This window comes from Vulpes vulpes, chromosome 2 (assembly GCF_048418805.1).
Source record: "Vulpes vulpes isolate BD-2025 chromosome 2, VulVul3, whole genome shotgun sequence".
Classification (NCBI taxonomy): Eukaryota; Metazoa; Chordata; class Mammalia; order Carnivora; family Canidae; genus Vulpes; species Vulpes vulpes.
In genome coordinates this window covers 148,224,762-148,242,964 of record NC_132781.1, presented here as the reverse complement: position 1 = coordinate 148,242,964, position 18,203 = coordinate 148,224,762, and the positions used below count along the sequence as shown (strand labels likewise).

Here is an 18,203-nt window from a genome sequence, read left to right as displayed (position 1 = left end):
AGCCTGCGGGACGCGCGCCAGGCCCCGCCCCCCGGCCGGCCCCGCCCCCGGCCCGGCCATTGGCCGCGGGGCCCGGAGGCGTGGCTGAGCTGGGGCCGGGGGCGCCTGCGGTGGCCGCCCGCGCGTCTCTCTGCCTCCCTCCCGGGGCTGCGGGCCCGGCGGCCCGGCTGGTTGGGCTGCGCTAGGCTTTCCGCGCCGGCTCCCGCGCCCGCCATGGGCAACTCACACCACAAGAGGAAGGCCCCCAGCGGCCCCCGGGCCCGCAGCTTCTGGCGGTTCGGGCGGTCGGCGAAGCGGCCGGCAGGTAGGGGCCGGGGGTGGGGGCGGGGCAGGCGGGAGGAGGGTCTCCCTGCCGCAGCCGCCGCCACCGCTGCTGCCCCCTCCCGGGGCTTGGTGGGTGTGAGTGTGGGGGGCCGGGAATCCCCCGCACAGACCCCACCCCTCACATGCGCAAAGAGGCACACGTACAGACTAATACCCACGGGCGGGCGCACGTACATGTTCACAGTTCACACGGCCACACACAACACCCACTCACATGTACGGACATGGAGACACAAGATCACACACACACAGGCACAGCATCGCTGTAGGACGCACAGACCCTGAGGCAGGTACAGCTACCTAGGTATACGGTTTGTACAGCCCCGCGAATCATACCCCACGCGCAGGTTCACACAACCGCACACACACATCAGTCGTGTAGGGACAGTTCCCGTGGCTTAGGCACACAGATGTACACACGGGTTAAAAACTGCACAGCCAGCCAGACTCCCACACTCGGGCTGAAAGACAGACCCTCAGGCACTTGTGTACACACACACTCACACTTGTTAGCCCCCAACAGGCTGAAAGTTTGCAGGAGGGAGGGGAGACAAAGGTACAGGGGAGAAGCAGGAAACCAGGGGCTGGAGACTCCGGGGCCGCCTCCATCAGGCGTGATCGGGAGTCGGACTGGTTCTCTGGGCTCCCTCCCCACCCCCACCTGCGTCGCTCCTGCCTCTCCTCCCCCTTCCCCCCACCCGCGGTCCCCGTGGTCGCTGCCGCATGTCCCCCCTTTCAGTGCAGCCACCGAGCTGGAACGCAGCCCTTCCCAGCTTGCTGCGGGATCTCTCCGCGGGGTCACATTCCAGCCTCCAAGTGGGGGGTGGGTGGATGGGGAGAATGGAGAAGGCCTCCAATCCTAGGGCTGGGAGATGGGATTCCTGGTTTCCCCCAGCAGGTGCGATAGTTCAGGGTATCCCCCAGAGTCCCAGGGGGTGCTGGAGGAGGGGCTGTGGGGGGTGGCTAGTTCCCTTACCTGGTGAATCCAGAGATGGGGTAGGGACATGGAGGTAGATCTACCCCTGGAGAAGATAAGGGGTCTTCCAACAGAGACAGGTGTTCCTTCTGGTCTTTGGGAGTGAAAGAATTCTGGAGAAGGTGGGGTGGGGTTCCTTCTCTTGTGGTGAGGGAATCCATCCATATCTTCCTAGGGTGGCCCACATTCCTCGAGGTTCTGAAATGAGCCTGATGATCTCATCCCTCCTCACAGGGGGTGACAGGAAGAACCTGGGTTGGGAATGAGGGGGTCTGGGTTTTCGGTGTGGCTCTGGTATGGGCTCTGGTGACCTTGAGCAGATTGCTTTCACGTCTCTGGACCTCTTGGCTCCTACAGAGGGGTCTGTTGGTGGATTGGGGGGGTGGCGCATAGCTTAGGTGACCTCTGGGACCCTTACAGTCTGCCTAGCCATTTTGTGGATAAAGAGACTGAGGTCTAGAGAAGGTGGGTTTGTCCAAGGTCGTTTGCTAGTAGCGGTTTGAAGAATAATTATGATAATCAAAATAACAGCAGGAAAGGGTTAATTACGTTCTGGTGGGCTCTCTGAGGATTCCTCAGAAGGTAGATTGATGAGAGACTCCAGGACCTTCCAGGAGTCCCTTTGTCCCAGCAATTCTGAAATCCTGGATGTGTCCACCTGTCTTTCCTCTCGGATTCTGCACCGAGGGGTGGGGCTGGGGCTCTTCCCCTGCCTTCCTGTGGCCACTCTAATCTGATGGTTTCCTGAGAACCAACTGTGGGTCCGGACTTGTGACCATTTGTGGTGGAGAGAGAGAGAGATGAAGAGGCCTGTGTTCACAGTCTCTTGCCCACTAGCCCTGTGCTTACAGTTCCTGCTGCTATTCAGGGACTAAGCAGGCTTTAAAGTGGCCCTACAAAACCAGAAAGCAATGTCAAGGCAATGCAGAAGTAAGTGTGGGGGCTGAGGTATATTCAAAGGCTTTTGGGTTGGGGTCCGTTTTAGAAGATGGAGAGGGGGTGGTGGTCTTAAATTTTGGTCTTTGAAGTAACTATAGGGTTAGAATGAGTCCTGAACTGTTGAGTAAACCAGAGAGATGACCATGGATGCATTTCATCTCTGGGAAGATGGTCGTCAGCAAAGGCAAAGAGTTGAGCCTGAGTGTGGAGGCTGGAGAGAAATGTAGTTGAGACTCCTTCCTTTGCTTGGGAAGAGAACGAGTTCCCTTGTGAATGCAGGCTCCAGTCCCTTTGGTCTCACCTCTGCTGAGGATTCTAAGGCTTCCCCAGCCTGGGCCTCTGCTGTTACATGCCCAGGTATGGGACTGGGGTTTGAGTACTTATCCATTTGATTCATCTGTGAGAAGATGAGGGAAGGAATGCAAGGCAAACAGGGCTAGAGTCTATAGACCATAGGGAGCCAGTGATGGTGTTTGAGCAAGGGAGGAGCCTATGAAAGTGGTGTGTAAGGAAGATGGCGTCAAAACAGGGGCAGGTGTAGGCAGGACAGGTTGGGAGGTGGAGTGGTGAGAGTGGAAACTCAAGAGAGCAGTCTGGAGGCTATTGTAGTAATCCAGGGGAGAGGTGGTGAGGAGGTGACGGCTGGGGACAGGGTGGAGGCTGTGGGAGTGGGGAGGAGTGGCAGCTGCAGAGATACTGCAGAGGAGGTGCCAAAAGTGATAGGACCTGGGATTAACCAGATGTTGGGAATAAGGGCTAGAGAGGGGCTGCGAAGGCTCTCTGCTCAAGGCTGATTGATTGGGGGACAGTGACAGAGATGATAACTCAGAGCTAAAAATAAGGGCCTATGCTAAACCCTTTACGTTGGTTAAATCATTCATCCCTTAACAGTCTTACAGGCTGGAAGCCATTATCGTCCCCATTTTACAGATGAGGAAGCTGGAGCTTGGAGAAGCAAAGTCACTTAATTGTGGCCACTCAGCAGGAGGTAGCTGAACAGAGATTCAAAACCAAGCCTGTCACATTCTAAAGCCTGTGCCCTTTATCACTTTGGGAATAGACGGGTTTCTTCTTATGATTGAGGTGCCTGCAGATCCTCTGGGCAAAGAAAGCTTGAGGTCCTGGGGGTTTGGACTCCAGGGAGCACAAGTGGAAGAAGTGCTGTGGGAGAGGGGCAGGTTTGAGGACAACGCATTGAAGCCCCGCCAGGGTTCAGAGAGGGAGCAGGTGGGAAATGGAAGGAGACCTGAGATTTAATGAACTGTTGGTCCATTGGATCAATGCCCTTGGATGAAAGGGAAGGATGAAAGGGGACAGGGAGAGGCCTTCTCACTGCTGAAAAGATATTGTAACCTGCTGGCATTGTTTGGCCTTCAATCTCAGGAATCCAACCTCACCATACCCTCCCTGGGTCCACTGGGCATCTGGTCCTGGGCAGTTTGGGGGATTGGTGGAGGATGTGAATTGGAAGCCCAGGGAGCCTCGCCCACCATTCCGCCTTCTTTTTCCGAGACATTGTACTGTCAGATTTATACACATGGATGGATCCTCCCCCTCCCCTGTGGCCCCCCGCCCGGGCAGATGAGGAGATTGAGGGAATGGACTTAAGTCATTGGTGGAGTCAGACCATCTGGAATTATTTTCATCCCTCCCCCTATCTCTGTACCTGGAGTACCAGGGATCTTTTGTAGGTCCCAAACCTGGGAAAAGTCTGCTCCTCTTACTTCCTACCCCAGCATCTTGCTATCTCCCCCATTTGTATGTCTGGACTTGGTTGTGGAAACCCTGGGCTTCCAGACCAGCCCTCTCTGGTCTGAGGGATCAGAGATCCCTTGCTGCCCCAGGCCCTGACCCACAGCGGGGGACCACTACCCTCGGAGGGGCAGAGCTCTACATGCTGAGGGATCTTTAGAAATGGCTCGCCAACCCTCCCATCTCACAGATGAAAACACTGAGGCTCGGAAAAGACACAACCTGGCTCAGCATCAGGCTGCAGTTGAGGGTCAGGGAGAGCTCAAACCTGAGGCTTCTGACTCCCAGGGCTGTGGGGTCTCTGGTCTGGCCTTAAAACTCCCTACCCTCCAGAGCAGAAGGGTTAGGGCTAGGTCACTAACGGGCAGATAGGGAACTCTTGTGAAGTGTCCCTTATCAGACCTTATCTTAATAATGGTCCTTAATGCCACTTGGGATTTGAAGAGAGCTCCAGAAGTGGGTGGGAGAGGAGGCCTCTGATAGCATGGGAAGAACAAGATTTTGCAGCCTGTCAGAGCTGGGCTCATATACCCCGACTTTGCCAGTTACTAGCCGTGTGACCTTAGGTTGGTCACAACCCTGAGAGGGTGCCTCTGTGGGGTGAGGGGGGATTTCATGAGACCACGCATAAATGCCAGTTGTGAGTAGAAAGGCAGAGGGGCCCCCGAGAGGGACCTTTACCCATCCCTCCACCCTTGAGAGGCAGAGGCTCCCTCTGAGCACACCACTTTGTGTTTGTACTTGGTAGTGTGATTTTGGCTTTCCCAGGCACTTGGTGAGGCATGTGTGAGTCCTACTTTACAGATGAGACTGAGGCCCAGAGAGGCTGATTCATTCGTCCGAGGCCAGACCTCCTGACTCCTGGGCTATTCCTCTCTCGACTTCATTGTGGCTGCCTCTCTGCCATCTAGAAAATAGGAATAATCGTGCCTTGAAGGAACAAAGGAAAGAGCTCTTGGGAATTCAGACTCGCACCCTGGCCGAAAGAGATTATTATGTCATTGTCAGGAGCAGAGACTGACCCGGAAACTCATTATGACATTTATTAATATTATTGTAGCTAATTCCTCCCTGCACTGCTGCTGGTTCCCCCAGGTGCCTGAGGCATGGGATCCTCCTCTCCTTGTCAGGGGCACTCCCTGCTCCCCCATATTTACCTTAGAACCGGCCTGTCAGCTCTGCAGCTCTGCAGCTCAGCTCTAGGGCAGCTCAGCTCTAGGGCGGGTCTTCCACTGAGGGAAGGAAGGAGGGGGATTTCCCTTCTGCGGAGGTGGGGTGTAGAGCTCCCCCTCTTTGGGCAGGAAGTGAGGTTGCGCCCCCCCACAATCCCTTAACTTCTTCAGATTTAGGACCATGAAAGTGTTGGAGACCCAGGTTTGAATGTGGGCTCAGCCACTTCCTGGTTGGGTGACCTTGAGCAAGTCACTTTCCCTGGACTCGTTCCCTTGTACTCATTTGTGAAAAAGAAAGCCATACACACCTTTCAGGTTTCTTGTTAGGTGTTCTGTGAGACAGAAGAGAGAGAAACCTTCACTGGGAAGTTTTTGTGATATTCATGTCCCTTTGTCTTATCTCTAAGAGAATAAAATCTCCGTGTGTTCTGAGGTCTGCTCCTATTAGAGGGCCCTGGTTTGTTCACCAGTACAGAGAGTTTGAGACTTAAGACCTCTGAACACTCTGAATCTTGGCTTCTGGGTTGGCCTGCGGTCAGATGTGGTGGTGGGGGAGCAGGGTCAGGCCCAGGCCCAGGCCCAGAGGGTTCCAGCTCCTGAGCAAGGCCACCTGGCCAGCTGTGCCCTCCCCCCTCATTCCTCTCCCCTGAGTCAGGCCTGCTTGGTTGTGGGAGCGCCACCACCCCCGCCCCTTGCTCTGGAATGGGGCAGGTTGAGGCCTCACCCCATGCAGGATGTTGCCAAGACAGTGTGTACGCGTGCGCACAAATGTACACTTGGCCTGGGGGGTTGGGGGCTCCCTCCCCCTTTCCTCCCTGTCCCTAGGCTAAGGAAAGCCCCAGAGTGGTGGGTACAGGCACCTGCCTTTGTGTACACACAGCCACCTGGCTGGGTCCTGTGTGAGTGTGTAGTCTTGCTCGTGTGTGAGGAGGACCTGGAGTAGGGTGGCCTGGGTGTACTTTGTGGATGTGGTCCTGAGAGCACACACCTGTGGGTGGGCCCCCAGGGGGACATTTTGGAGGTCCTTGCACACATATCCTCTGCTGGTGGACTTTCTCCGAGTTCCCGAACTTGGCTTGTGTGCTTCCTGGTGTGACCTTCATGTTAAGGGGTGTGGCCAAGAGCAAGGTGTCTTCTATCCAGGAAGCTTCCTTCCTCAGGCAGGTGGGGGAGGAGGGGAGGTAGAGGCTGCTGGTGAGCTTCTGCCCCAGGCTGTACCTCTGGACTGTGCTAGGGCAGAAGGTCCTGGAACAAGGACTCTAAATGTGGCCCGGGGCAAGGTCCTTCCACTCTCTGGGCCCCAGTTTTTTTGTGAGGCACCTGCCGTCCACCTGAGACACAGGTTGCTGAGCCCCTCCCTAAGCAAGTCACAGGTGTGTGGACCCGAGCCTTGGGTGGCTCAGAGAGACCTCATGCTCTGGCCAAGCTGTGGGTGGGTGGGGGGAGGGGTGTTGCTGGAGCAACCAGATGTTATCAAGTGTGAGAGCCTTGAATCCTCTGGGAATTTGCAGTTGTGGCCCTGACCACCAGCTGGGGGTCTGGGACCTTGAGCTGATGTTCCTCCAACACCGCCATCCCTCATCCCTAGTGGAGCTCAGCCCTTAGTTTCCCTGGCCACGGGGGGGGGGGGGGTGGGGGTGGGGGTGGGGGGGTGGGGGGGTGGGGGGGGTGGGGGGGGTGGGAGGGAGCTGAGGATGACTGTCCTGCGGGGATAAAGGCTTCAGTCTTGGAGCCAGCCAGAGCTTGGGAAGTTACCTAGCCCTCTGAGCCTCACAGGTTCAGGATCAGTTACCGGAGAGTATGTTCGAGAACCTGCATCGAAGGGCCATTGTCAGATGCACGAGGGAAGAGACTGTTTGCCTTTCTCCAGCAGCTGGCATGAATCGCCCTGCAAGTGTGAGGCTACTGCTCTCCTCTGCCTGAGCTGGGCGCATTAGGGGGCAGATGGGTCTGGCCTAAGAGGGGGGCGAGGGGAGGATTTGTCAGAGAAACCTTGAATCTCTGGGGATGATAGGGTCCCTCAGCCCTTCTTCAGAGGGGAGATCAGGTCTGTGGCTGGCATGGCAGACAGAGCATAGCTTTTAGGTTCAAGTTGTCGTGAGGGCAAATGCCACCTTGCCCTTCCCAGCTTGCCCTTTCTGGCCTCCATTTCCTCATCTGTCAAGTGGGGATAATAAAAGTACCAACTTAGGGTTGTTGTTGTTCATATTTAAATCATCTGTGGATGTACAGATGGTACAGTTGCACAAAAGTTTGTTCTCCAGAGAGCGAGGGCTCAGCCTCTGCTTGAGTGGTCTCTGAGAGGTGGGGCAGCAGATGGGGAAGGGGCTGCAGAGAGGTCTTGCAGCGGGGGAGCCACTGTGAATTCTTAGACCCCTCATGACTCTGCGAGAAAGGTGCTGTGAGAGAGGGGTATCCTGAGGTGAGTTTGGGGACAGTCTTCACACAGTTTCTCGCCCACAGCCTCAGCTACTCTTTCTGGATTGCCCAAGGGGATCTCTTAACACTGTCATTAGCCAGTTTAACCTTCCACGCTGACCTGGGGGGCCCCACCCGTCCTGGCTCCTGCCATTCTCTCCCTTGCTCACCGTGTTTCCACCCCATGGCCCTCTGTTCTGTTCTGGGAGACCCTCCCACCACCCCCAACTTCCACCACTCCTGCCTTGAGGCCTTTACACTTGCTACTGTCTCTGTCCAGAAGGCTCCATGCCTACACTTGCCCTGGCCGGCTCCTCCGCTTTCTGCAGGTTTTGCTTCCAATGGTCTTTCCTTGATGCCCTCTAGAGGCACCCCCTTCCCTGTCACAGCTCCTCAGTCTTCACTGATCTAAAATTGTATTGTTAGTTTACCTCACTCATGTATTTTTCTTGTATTTGTCAAATGTTTATTGAATCCACAGTATGACAGGCACCGATTTAGGTCTGGGGTGAACAAATTAAAGTTCTCCTCCTTTCGTTATAATCTCAGGTTCTAGCTTAATAAATACTTGCTGATTGAATGAATGGGCATAGCAGTCTTATAAAGAGAAGTTCATTGGTCATGTTTCCATATGAAGTCATGATTTGTGTGTGACGGAGGTGAGTTTGAACTTGGAGCTGACTTTCCTCCAGTTACCTCCTCCCACCCCCTTACCTATGACCCGGGTTTCTTGGCTAATTCCATTCTCTCTGCCTGGTGAGCCAGCAGAGTCACCAAGTCACAGTGAGGCCAGTGGGAAGGATCCTGGGCTGGAGGAGCAGGAGGTATACGATGAAGCCTGCCTCTGCTGTGTGACCTTGGAGACTTCACAGTGCTTCTCTGGGCTACTTCCCAGAAGACCAAAATGGGAAGAAAGTCCTTTGGAAAGCATGGGTCTGTACATACACATGAGGAGTTGTTCCCACCAGCCACTGTGTTTCTACTCTGGGTGTCTCCCTGGCTTCCCAGGGTCCCTGTGTCCTGGCTGGCTGTCACCCCTCCAGGGGCCTTTGCCAATGGCCTTGCCATGGCAGGCAGTTCTGGGCCTCTGCCTGGATTCTCCACCTCTGAGTTCCTTCCCCAGGGAATTACCCTCACCAGCCAGGAGGACTTGGGGATGGGCATCATGCCAAGTGTAGTCTGGTGGCTCTTCCACCCACCATCTGGCAGCCCGGGACCCCTGCCATGGTTTGGCTCCTGACTGTTGAGGAAAGGACTTTGGGGACAGGATAGTGGTCTGACCCCGGGACTGGGTATTTTCAGCCCTGCCGGTCATACTCTCCACCAGAGCCAAGCGTCCGCAGGTTCCGGGCCTCAGTTTCCCCGTCAGAATGTGGGAAGGTTCCTGCTCTGCGCTCCACTTGAGGGGCGGGGTCGGCGGGGGGGCGGGATCAGTGGCGCAGGTGGGAGGAGGACCTGGGGAGCAGCCCCTCCCCCCGCCTGGCGCCGGCTCTGCAGCTGGGCTGGCGACTCGCACCGCTCGGGGCCGGTTCCGGTGAAGGCGGCGCCGGGCGTCGGGAGAGGTCGGCCTAGGGGACGGCCCGAGTGGCGCCCGCGGTCATGGTGGTGTTCCTGGGCCGCCGCCTGCCGGCCCTCCTCGGGCTCTTTAAGAAGAAGGGTGAGTGGGTGTGGCTGGGGAGGGGGAGAGGAGGGACCCCGACACCTCGGTTTGCCAGACCTTTTCCTCAAAAGGGGGATCGAGGCTGGGGAGGGGTCATGGGTGGGGGAGGAGAGCAGTAACGAGGCCAGGCTGCCCTGCCCTCCGCTGCGCCTTTGTCCAGCGGCTTTTCCGCTGCCTTTGTCTGCTTGGTTGGGTTTGGGAGGCTGGATGCAGGTGTCTCTGACCTTGAAGCCTGCAGCCCTTGGGTGAGACTGCTCCCGCCAGGGCTACCCACACTATGCTGGGTACACCCCAGTACCTCAGTTCTGAGAGGCAGGGCACCCCCTCCCAGGTCAGCCAGCCCCACAGTGTGTGGGGAGCAGAGTAGAGAGGAAAGTAGTGTCCCTGGAATTTGGGGCGTGATCACCGAAATGCTGTTTAGAGGCTGAGGGCGGGGCGGTGGAGAAGTTTTGGAGGGAGGGTTCTATGCCTGCTTTCTGCTTCTAGAACTGGGCTTTTAGGCCTGGATTAAGACATGGCCAGCGTTCATTGGACTTTTGATGGGGAAGGAAGGTCCTCAGTTTTTTTTTTTTTTTTTTAAGATTTTATTTATTCATGAGACACAGACACACACAGAGGCAGAGATACAGGCAGAGGGAGAAGCAGCTTCCATGCAGGAAGCCTGATGTGGGACTTGATCCCGGGACTCCAGGATCACACCCTGGGCGGAAGGCAGACGCTAAACCGCTGAGCCACCCAGGGATCCCCAGGTCCTCAGTTTTGAGTGTGATCCAGGAGTCTCCTCCAGGAACCTGGAGCTTGGTCCTGGCATTGACTTTGATTTGCTGGATGATAACCTTAGTCAAGCCCTTTCCTTTTCTATCCTGTTTCCCCAACTTGTAAAATTCAGGGATAAGGCGAGACTCAATGGGTTGGGCTGTTAGGAGACCCAGGAGCTCTGACCTTGTAGGGTTCCTGCAGGTTCCTGGGGCAGGAGCTGGCTGTTGAAGAATGGGCCAAGGAGGGAGGAATGGGCAGGTGTCTAAGCTGAAGACCCTGATCCTGGGGTGTGGCTTGTTTTGTTCCTGCTTCTCTACAAGGTGCTGCCAAGGTCACATGACCCTCCCAGTGCTTTTGCTTATGTTGTGGGTTCCATTTAAAGGGGGGCTGGGGCTGCAGAGTGCTGACACAGCCCCCCATTCCCAGGATTAGATGACCAGCTTCCCCATGGGCGGGGCGGGTAACAGGATCCTTTGTAATGGATCCCTGGCTCCTGTGCACTGGGGGCTGGGGCCTCCAGGAGTGGGGGAATGCCTGGGACTGTTCTCCCAAGAGAGGCTAGAGCTGCCTTGTCTGGGGGTAGAAGGCCCCTGGGGCCTTCTCCTCTCCCCTGCCCATCCTTCCACTAAGGGACAGCCACATGGGTGAGTATGGGACACAGAGGCCATGTCCCTGGTTTGTCCCTCCTCCCAGGACTTCCTGGGAATTCTGGTCATGACCCCTGCTGGCCTCTACCCCTTCCTAGTGTCCCACAGTGTCTTCCTGGGCCTGGGCCAAGGGGGTATAGGAAGGGGGTGGTTTGTTTTCCATAAAGTGGAGCTTGGCATGTGGAGACAAGAGAAATATACTTGCTATGGGCCATATGTATATGGGGTGCTTTGCGTCAGGCCCTGAGTGATGTGCCAGTACAGTTGTGTGTATATCTGGGTACTGTTTGAGTATGTACAGAATGGGGACTGTGGATATTGTGTATATATGTAGGGGCTAGGTGTGTTCTGTGGGAGCCCCTGTTTGATGTTGGTTTCCAGATGTATTTATACTTGGGTGCTGTTTATTTGTGTACATCCTGAAACCTGTGGGTGTTGTATGCATATATGGTGGGCTGGTGTGACCTGTATGGGGTCCTTTGTGTGGTGTGGGTACTCAGATAAAAGTGTGCTTGGGGATAGTTTGTATGTGTATGCAGGGGTTGTGTGTACTGAGTGTGTAACTGAGAACTGTGAGTTGTGTGTACAGATTGGGGGAAGTAGTCTTTGCCTGTCTGTGCAGGGCTGTGTGCAGTCTCAGGATCAGGGGTGCCGTTGTTGTGGTGCCTGGTACCTCCAGGACCTAGATGCCCTTGGGCCTCACTTGTCTTCCTTCTTCATTCCACTAGGCTCTGCCAAGGCTGAGAGTGACAAACGTCTAAGTGCAGGGCCTGGCCAGGGGCCAGGGTCTATCGTGGATGAGCACCAGGACAATGTCTTCTTCCCCAGTGGGCGACCGCCTCACCTGGAAGAGCTGCACACACAGGCCCAGGAGGGGCTCCGTTCCCTCCAACACCAAGGTAACCTCCTTCCCTCCAGTACAGCTCTTGGCTCCCAAGGTCAGGGGCCTGGCTCAACACACTTTTCTGGTGTCTTCCAGAAAAACAGAAACTGAATAAGGGTGGCTGGGACCATGGAGACACCCAGAGCATCCAGGTGAGCCCTTCCCCCAGCTCAGTCCTGACTCTGCTTTTCCCTCCATGGTTAATTTCTGGCAAATAGGTCTCTGAACCCTTTTGGATCTCCATTTCCTTCTTGTATCCTGAAGGGCTAGACTAGATGACTCCTAAGGGCCAGGCCAGCTGATGTCTGCTCAGTGCTAGGTGAAGCCAGGGAGAGTTGGAGTCAAAAGCTGCAAAGGGGAGCCCCAAAGGGGCAAAAGCAAGAGACCTACATAGGCTTCTGGGCAGGTCTGATACCAGGGCCTCATCTCCTTCCACCAACAGTCTTCCCGGATCGGGCCGGATGAGGATAGCATCTCCTTCTGCAGTCAGACCACATCCTACACAGCCGAGAGCTCCACAGCAGAGGATGCGCTCTCCATCCGCTCGGAGATGATCCAGCGCAAAGGTGTCTGCTCACCAGCCCACATTCTTGGACAGGCGGGGTGGGGTGGGGTGGGTGGGCATGATCTGGGGTCCTAGCCCCTGCAGCTTTCCTCTTTTCCTCCTAATCTGGCACCCTCCTGCCCAGGCTCTGTGAGTCAGTGAATTCAGGAAACGCAGTATCCTGCGTCTTCTTGGAGACTCATGACACACACACAGACCACAAAGCTGGACAGTTAGGAGTCAGGAAACCTGGGTTTGAGCCTGATGTTGCTACGTCGCAGCTGGGTGACCTGGGGCCAACCTATAACCACTCTGATCTTCTGTTTGATGTTCTATAAAAATGAGAATAAGAGTACTTGCATTAGCAGAATGAATGCCAAATGTTTGGCATGCTGACTAACACATAATAATTGTTCACTAAATGGAAATTATCCTTGGCCTAGTAAAGCCTTCCAGCAGTCTTACAGAAAAGAAGTGTCTAGCTTTGTTTAACCTAGCTTTGCCCACGCCTACTTGATTATGGAAACCTTTTTTTTGCAGAGCTCTTGTTAGTTATTCTGCGAAAGCAGTGCTCTGCAAAATGTGCCCTGAGACCTGCTCTCTAATGGTTTCTCTCCCCTGGACTGGCCCCCAGGCTCTACCTTCCGACCTCATGACTCATTTTCCAAATCATCCGGGAAGTCAGGGCGGCGGCGGCGTGAGAGACGGAGCACGGTCCTGGGGCTGCCTCAGCACGTGCAGAAGGAACTCGGTGAGCCCCAGAGTAGGAGGGTCGCAGGGGGGTGTGGGGAGCTCCAGCCCAACCCTCTGCTGACTCATATGTCCTCCCTGTCCCATGCAGGCCTGCGGAATGAGCGTGAGGCACCGGGTATCCCTCGGCCTCCTGGTCCCCGGGATGCCGTCCGCATCCCCACAGTGGATGGCCGCCCGGCAGGCCCAGCCTCGGGGACAGGGGCCCGGGTGTCCCTGCAGGCGCTGGAAGCACAGGCCGAGGCTGGTGCCGAGGCAGAGGCCATGCTGCAGCGCCACATTGACCGTATCTACCGGGATGACACCCTCGTTGGTCGGTCCACGGGGGCCCGGCCCCCACCGGTGACCCGGCCCATGTCCTTAGCGGTGCCTGGACTCACAGGAGGGGCAGGGCCTCCAGAGCCCCTGAGCCCAGCCATGTCCATCTCGCCCCAGGCCACCTACTTGTCAAAACTGATCCCGGATGCTGTCCTGCCGCCCACAGTGGACGTGGTGGCCCTGGGCCGCTGCAGCCTGCGCACATTGAGCCGCTGCAGCTTGCTATCAGCCAGCCCTGCCTCTGTCCGCTCGCTGGGCCGCTTCTCCTCGGCCTCCAGTCCTCGGCCCCGCAGCCGCCACCCTTCCTCCTCCAGTGACACTTGGAGCCACTCTCAGTCCTCTGAGACGATCGTGTCTGATGGCTCCACCCTCTCCTCCAAGGGTGGCTCTGAGGGTGGGCCTGAGGGCTCTGTGGGTTGTAATAGTGCGGCCCCCCCTCCACAGGGGGGCAGTGGGAGGGGCTCCCCCAGCGGGGGCAGCACTGCTGAGGCCTCAGATACAGTCAGCATTCGGAGCAGTGGGCAGTTGTCTGGCCGGAGTGTGTCCCTACGTAAGCTTAAGCGGCCCCCACCTCCTCCCCGCCGGACCTACTCACTCCATCAGCGGGGCTTGGCCTCACCTGATGGGCCCTTGGGGTTGCCACCCAAGCCTGAGCGGAAGCAGCAGCCGCAGGTGCCCCGGCCGCCCACCACTGGTGGGTCAGAGGGGGTGGGGGCAGCCCCCTGTCCCCCCAATTCAGCAGGCCCCTGGGTGCCTGGCTTGTCTCCAGGTGGCTCCCGGCGTCCCCCACGCTCCCCAGAACGGACGCTCTCACCCTCCAGCGGGTACTCGAGCCAAAGCGGTACCCCTACCCTCCCTCCCAAGGGCCTAGCAGGGGCCCCTGCTTCCCCAGGCAAGGCCCAGCCCCCTAAGCCAGAGCGGGTCACTTCCCTTCGGTCTCCTGGGGCCTCTGTCTCCTCCTCACTCACGTCCCTCTGTTCCTCATCCTCTGACCCAGCCCCCTCAGATCGTTCTGGTACACAGATGTCGACCGCGCTGGGTGACAGGTTTGCCATACCTCCTCACCCCAAGGTGCCTGCCCCCTTCTCTCCACCCCCTTCCAAGTCCAAGAGCCCTAACCAAGCTGCCCCGGCTCCCGTTCCTCCTGCTGCGGTCCCCGAGCCTGTCTCTACCACTGATGGGAGTCCCGAGCCCCTGCCAGCTTTGCAGACAGCCCTGGTCCCACCACCGGGGGCTCCCATTGCCTCTAAAGACAAGTCCCCCCCACCCTCCCCACCCCCATCTTATCATCCTCCCCCCCCACCCACTAAGAAGCCAGAGGTGGTTGAAGCCCTGTCTGCCCCCGAGACTGCTGAGGAGTCCCTCCAAGACCCCCACTGGCCTCCACCCCCGCCTCCTGTACCTGAGGAGCAGGACCTGTCCATGGCTGACTTCCCCCCACCCGAGGAGGCTTTTTTCTCTGTGGCTGCCCCTGAGCCTGCAGGCCCTTCAGACCCCCCAGGGCCTGTCAGATCCCTGGCTGCTTCGTCCTCTTCGGGTACCTCTTCGGGTACCGTCTCTTCCCAGAGCCAGCTCCTCAGTTCCCCAGACCCTCCTCCAGCTCCACCGGCCCCACCTCCTGCTGGTTCTGTCCCAGGGCTTTTGGCCAAGGCTCCGCGGAAGGAACCCGTGGGCTGCAGCAAAGGTAGTGGGGCTCCCAGGGAGGATGCTGCTGCACCCCTGGTCACGCCCTCACTCCTGCAGATGGTGCGGCTGCGCTCCGTGGGCACTCCTGGGGTAGCTCCGAGCTTGGCATCAGGGCCATCGGCCCCCCAGAAGCCCCTACGAAGGGCCCTGTCGGGCCGGGCCAGCCCCGCGCCAGCCCCCTCTTCGGGGCTCCATGCTGCTGTCCGACTCAAGGCCTCCGGTCTGGCTGCCAGCCAGGACCCCGTGAGTGTCCAGCCCAATGGACCACCTGAGGCGGAGCCGCGCTCTCCCCAATCCCCTGCCTCTATGGCCAGCTTCATCTTCTCCAAGGGCACCAAGAAGCTGCAGCTGGAGCGGCCGGTGTCCCCAGAGACCCAGGCTGACCTCCAGCGGAATCTGGTGGCTGAACTTCGGAACATCTCAGAGCAGCGGCCACCCCAAGCCCCAAAGAAGCCACCTAAAGCTCCCCCACCCGTGGCCCGCAAGCCCTCTGGGGGGGTTCCATCACCCAGCTCCCCCGCCTTTCACCGGGCTGAGTCCCTTCCTGCTCCTCCCACCAACGGGCTCCATTCCGAGGACAGGACTAAGGGGGAACTGGCGGAGAATGGAAGTGTCGTGCAGCTGGTGGGCCCTGGGGAGCAGAAGCTGGGCCCGCCTGGCTCAGGTATGGTGGACAGTGTGTGTGTGTGGGGGGAGGGGGGCACCCATCACTGGTGATGGGAAATAGCTGTCTGAAGTCCCACTACTAGGGATTTGTTACTGGGTCTTTAAGATTTTTCTGGTCTCTGGCTCTGGGAAGGGTGAGCTGTCACCCTCGATAAGCTAGTGAAGCAGTGTGGTGTGTGGGACTTTGAAGTCAGACCTACTGGGTTCCAACTCCAACTTTGCCATTTTCTCTGCACGTTCTGGCCTTAAGTTGCTCACTGTAAAGTGCAGGCAGTGGTGCCCACGTGAGCGTGCTAGAGGTACTGTTTGTAAAGCATCCAGCTGGTGCTGTGGGTGGCTGGTCAGTTGAGGGGGTGAGGATGTGCTTGGGGCATCCAGAACCAAGCTGGGAGGCCCCATGCTGAGCGTCCCTTTCTCCCCCCACCCCCTGCAGACCCACAGAAAGAGCTGGTCTGACCACCAGGCACCTTGCTGGCACTGCTGACCCATCCCAGGAATACAATCTCAGGGACCTGAGCAGCTCCAAGGACGAGAGGATACGGCAGACACTTCATCTAGTAGGGAGGATGCCTGCAGCCTTAACCTTCACAGCCTTCGATATTTATGCAAGCCTGGTGTTGATCTGTCCTCCAAGTCATCCAGCTCCTGCCTCTCCCCGCGCCCCCAATGGATTTCCCTCTGGCAGCTGCTGCTTGTCTTGGCCTTAGCCTCATTTTGAAGGAGGTAGCTAGTGGGAGCGGGTGGCTGCGCCCCCTGCTGGCCTCGAGGCCACACAGTTGGGAGCAGAGCACCTCACTTGTTTCTTTCCCTTGCCCCCCACCCCATGTTCAAATCATGCACATACTGTAGTCCAGAATCAAAGCACTTTTGAAAAGTGGCTGCATGTCCATCCTCCAGGGCCCGTGAAGCCACATTCCAGGGGCCTGTTTACATGGCAGCAGCATCAGTCCCCAGTAGCTGGCCCCTAGCTGGGACCAATCTGTCCCCTCCCTCCGATCCAGTGTGCCCATTCCTTAGTTCTTGGAGGTGGGTGAGTCACTATTCCCACAGGCTTCTCCAGGCTGGAGGCAGGAGCGGGGCTGTGGAATTCCAAAGCACAAAAGGTGCAGCAGGGGTTAGCCCTCTTGTGCCTCAACTTACCACCAACCACCCTCCTTGCCTTCCAGTTTTGCCAGGTGCTCCATGTGGGGGACAAGTGGGAGACTGCCAGGGCCCAGGTGGGGGTGGGGGAAAAGAACCAGGTGTCTCCGGAGAGTAGGAGAATGCAATAGGGAGACATCTCAGTAGACACTTTGGTGATGCCAAACATCCGCCCCTTGTTTCACTTGTACAGGTTGGGGTGGGCAGGTGGGCACAACACTTCAGAGCCCATGGGCTGAGGCAAAGCTGTGTCCTTTTCAGCTGGGCAGGAAGTCCTGAGGAGGTGGGTGGAGGGGTCTGGCAAGGGGAGTGCTTATTTGGGCAGTGGGCCCAGACCTAGCCCTATAGATTACATTCTGTGACCTTTCTCTTTACTTGGTGCATGTTCTTTCTGCAGCTGCCTTTCAGCGCAGGTGGTTTCACAGGGGGGAGCTGACACTGAGTGACAAGGATGGGAAACCAAAGGTGCACTCTATTCCAGGCTCTTCCCTAGTCCGTGTGTGTGGGGGTGTTCAGTGCTCCTAGGGAGCAGGCTGGGTGATTGCCCCCTAGCCATCAGCCTCTGCTACTGATCTCTCCTCTAGGAATTTTAATGACCTATTTTCAGCCTGTGCCACCTATCTAGGTAAGCTGACTTCCCCACTGGCCCTGGTACCTCCCTCCACAGTCGTGTGGCTGCCACCAGGGTCACCCCTTCTGTCTTGATCCTCTTTCCTCAACAGTGACTTGGGCTTGAGCCTGGCAAAGAACCTCACTTTTAGCTGCTTCTCTGGAGAGACTGAACCCCTCCCAGAACAAGAGCTGGGAATATAGGGGATGTGGTACGAGAGCCCAGGTCCCTCTGGCCCTCCCTCAAGACTGTCTTCTCCCTGTAGCTGTAAACCAAGGCTGCTCCCTTGCCCCGTGGGTTAGGGAGAGCCGCTCCTGGGTACTTGTCACACCTGCCCAGTGAGCTGGGGAAAGAGGATAGTCCATATGCATGGCTCTGCTCAGAGCTCCTGACCAAACCCTCTGGGAGCCAAGACCAGGTTGAAGACTCCATGAAACCAGGCCCTGGCAGCAGCCCTGGAGCTGCTGGAGGTAGGAGGGAGCCCAACTTCTGTATTTCTTTCCCTCTCCTCCCCTCTCAATGTTACTTGAGCTCCTTATCCTCAGCTAGAATCTTCTGAGCTTGTTTCCCCACTGGGTGGGACAGAGTACAAAGGAGAAGGGAGGATCTAGAAGAGGCAGCCCTTCTTTGTCCTCTGGGGTAAATGAGCTTGACCTAGTGCAAATGGAGAGACCAAAAGCCTCTGATTTTTAATTTCCACAAAAATGTTAGAGAGAGAAGTATATATATATATTTCTTTAAATTTTTGAGTCTTTGATATGTCTATACAAACAATCCATTCCCTCTGCCCTGAAGCCTGAGTGAGACACATGATAAAGCTCTCTGTGTGTTTCATTCGAAGGTGTTAATTAAATGATTAAAACTTGGCTGTGGTTTGCTGCTGCTTAACTGGAGAGGGACAGGGGTTGGGAAAATGTTCTTTCTGCCTGCTCTAAGTACTGGACCCCAAAATGGGCCTC

At 57.0% G+C, this 18,203-nt stretch overlaps 1 protein-coding gene across 3 annotated transcripts in view; it reads left to right on the top strand.

The window, feature by feature from the left end:
- The window catches only part of NHSL3 (NHS like 3), a 28,360-nt gene extending 10,250 nt beyond the window's left edge, over positions 1 to 18,110 (top strand). The window contains exons 1-7 of one of the 3 annotated variants that reach the window (XM_072750352.1): positions 81 to 304; positions 11,376 to 11,546; positions 11,627 to 11,682; positions 11,973 to 12,096; positions 12,709 to 12,825; positions 12,916 to 15,492; positions 15,928 to 18,110. In XM_072750352.1, coding sequence (XP_072606453.1) covers positions 214 to 304; positions 11,376 to 11,546; positions 11,627 to 11,682; positions 11,973 to 12,096; positions 12,709 to 12,825; positions 12,916 to 15,492; positions 15,928 to 15,950 — 3,159 coding nt within the window. In that variant the 5' untranslated portion in view covers positions 81 to 213 and the 3' untranslated portion in view covers positions 15,951 to 18,110. Of the gene's footprint in view, positions 1 to 80; positions 305 to 9,013; positions 9,239 to 11,375; positions 11,547 to 11,626; positions 11,683 to 11,972; positions 12,097 to 12,708; positions 12,826 to 12,915; positions 15,493 to 15,927 lie in introns of those variants that run through there. The other 2 variants (XM_026014367.2, XM_072750353.1) reach the window with 2 other exon arrangements.
- Positions 18,111 to 18,203: the final 93 nt, after the last annotated feature.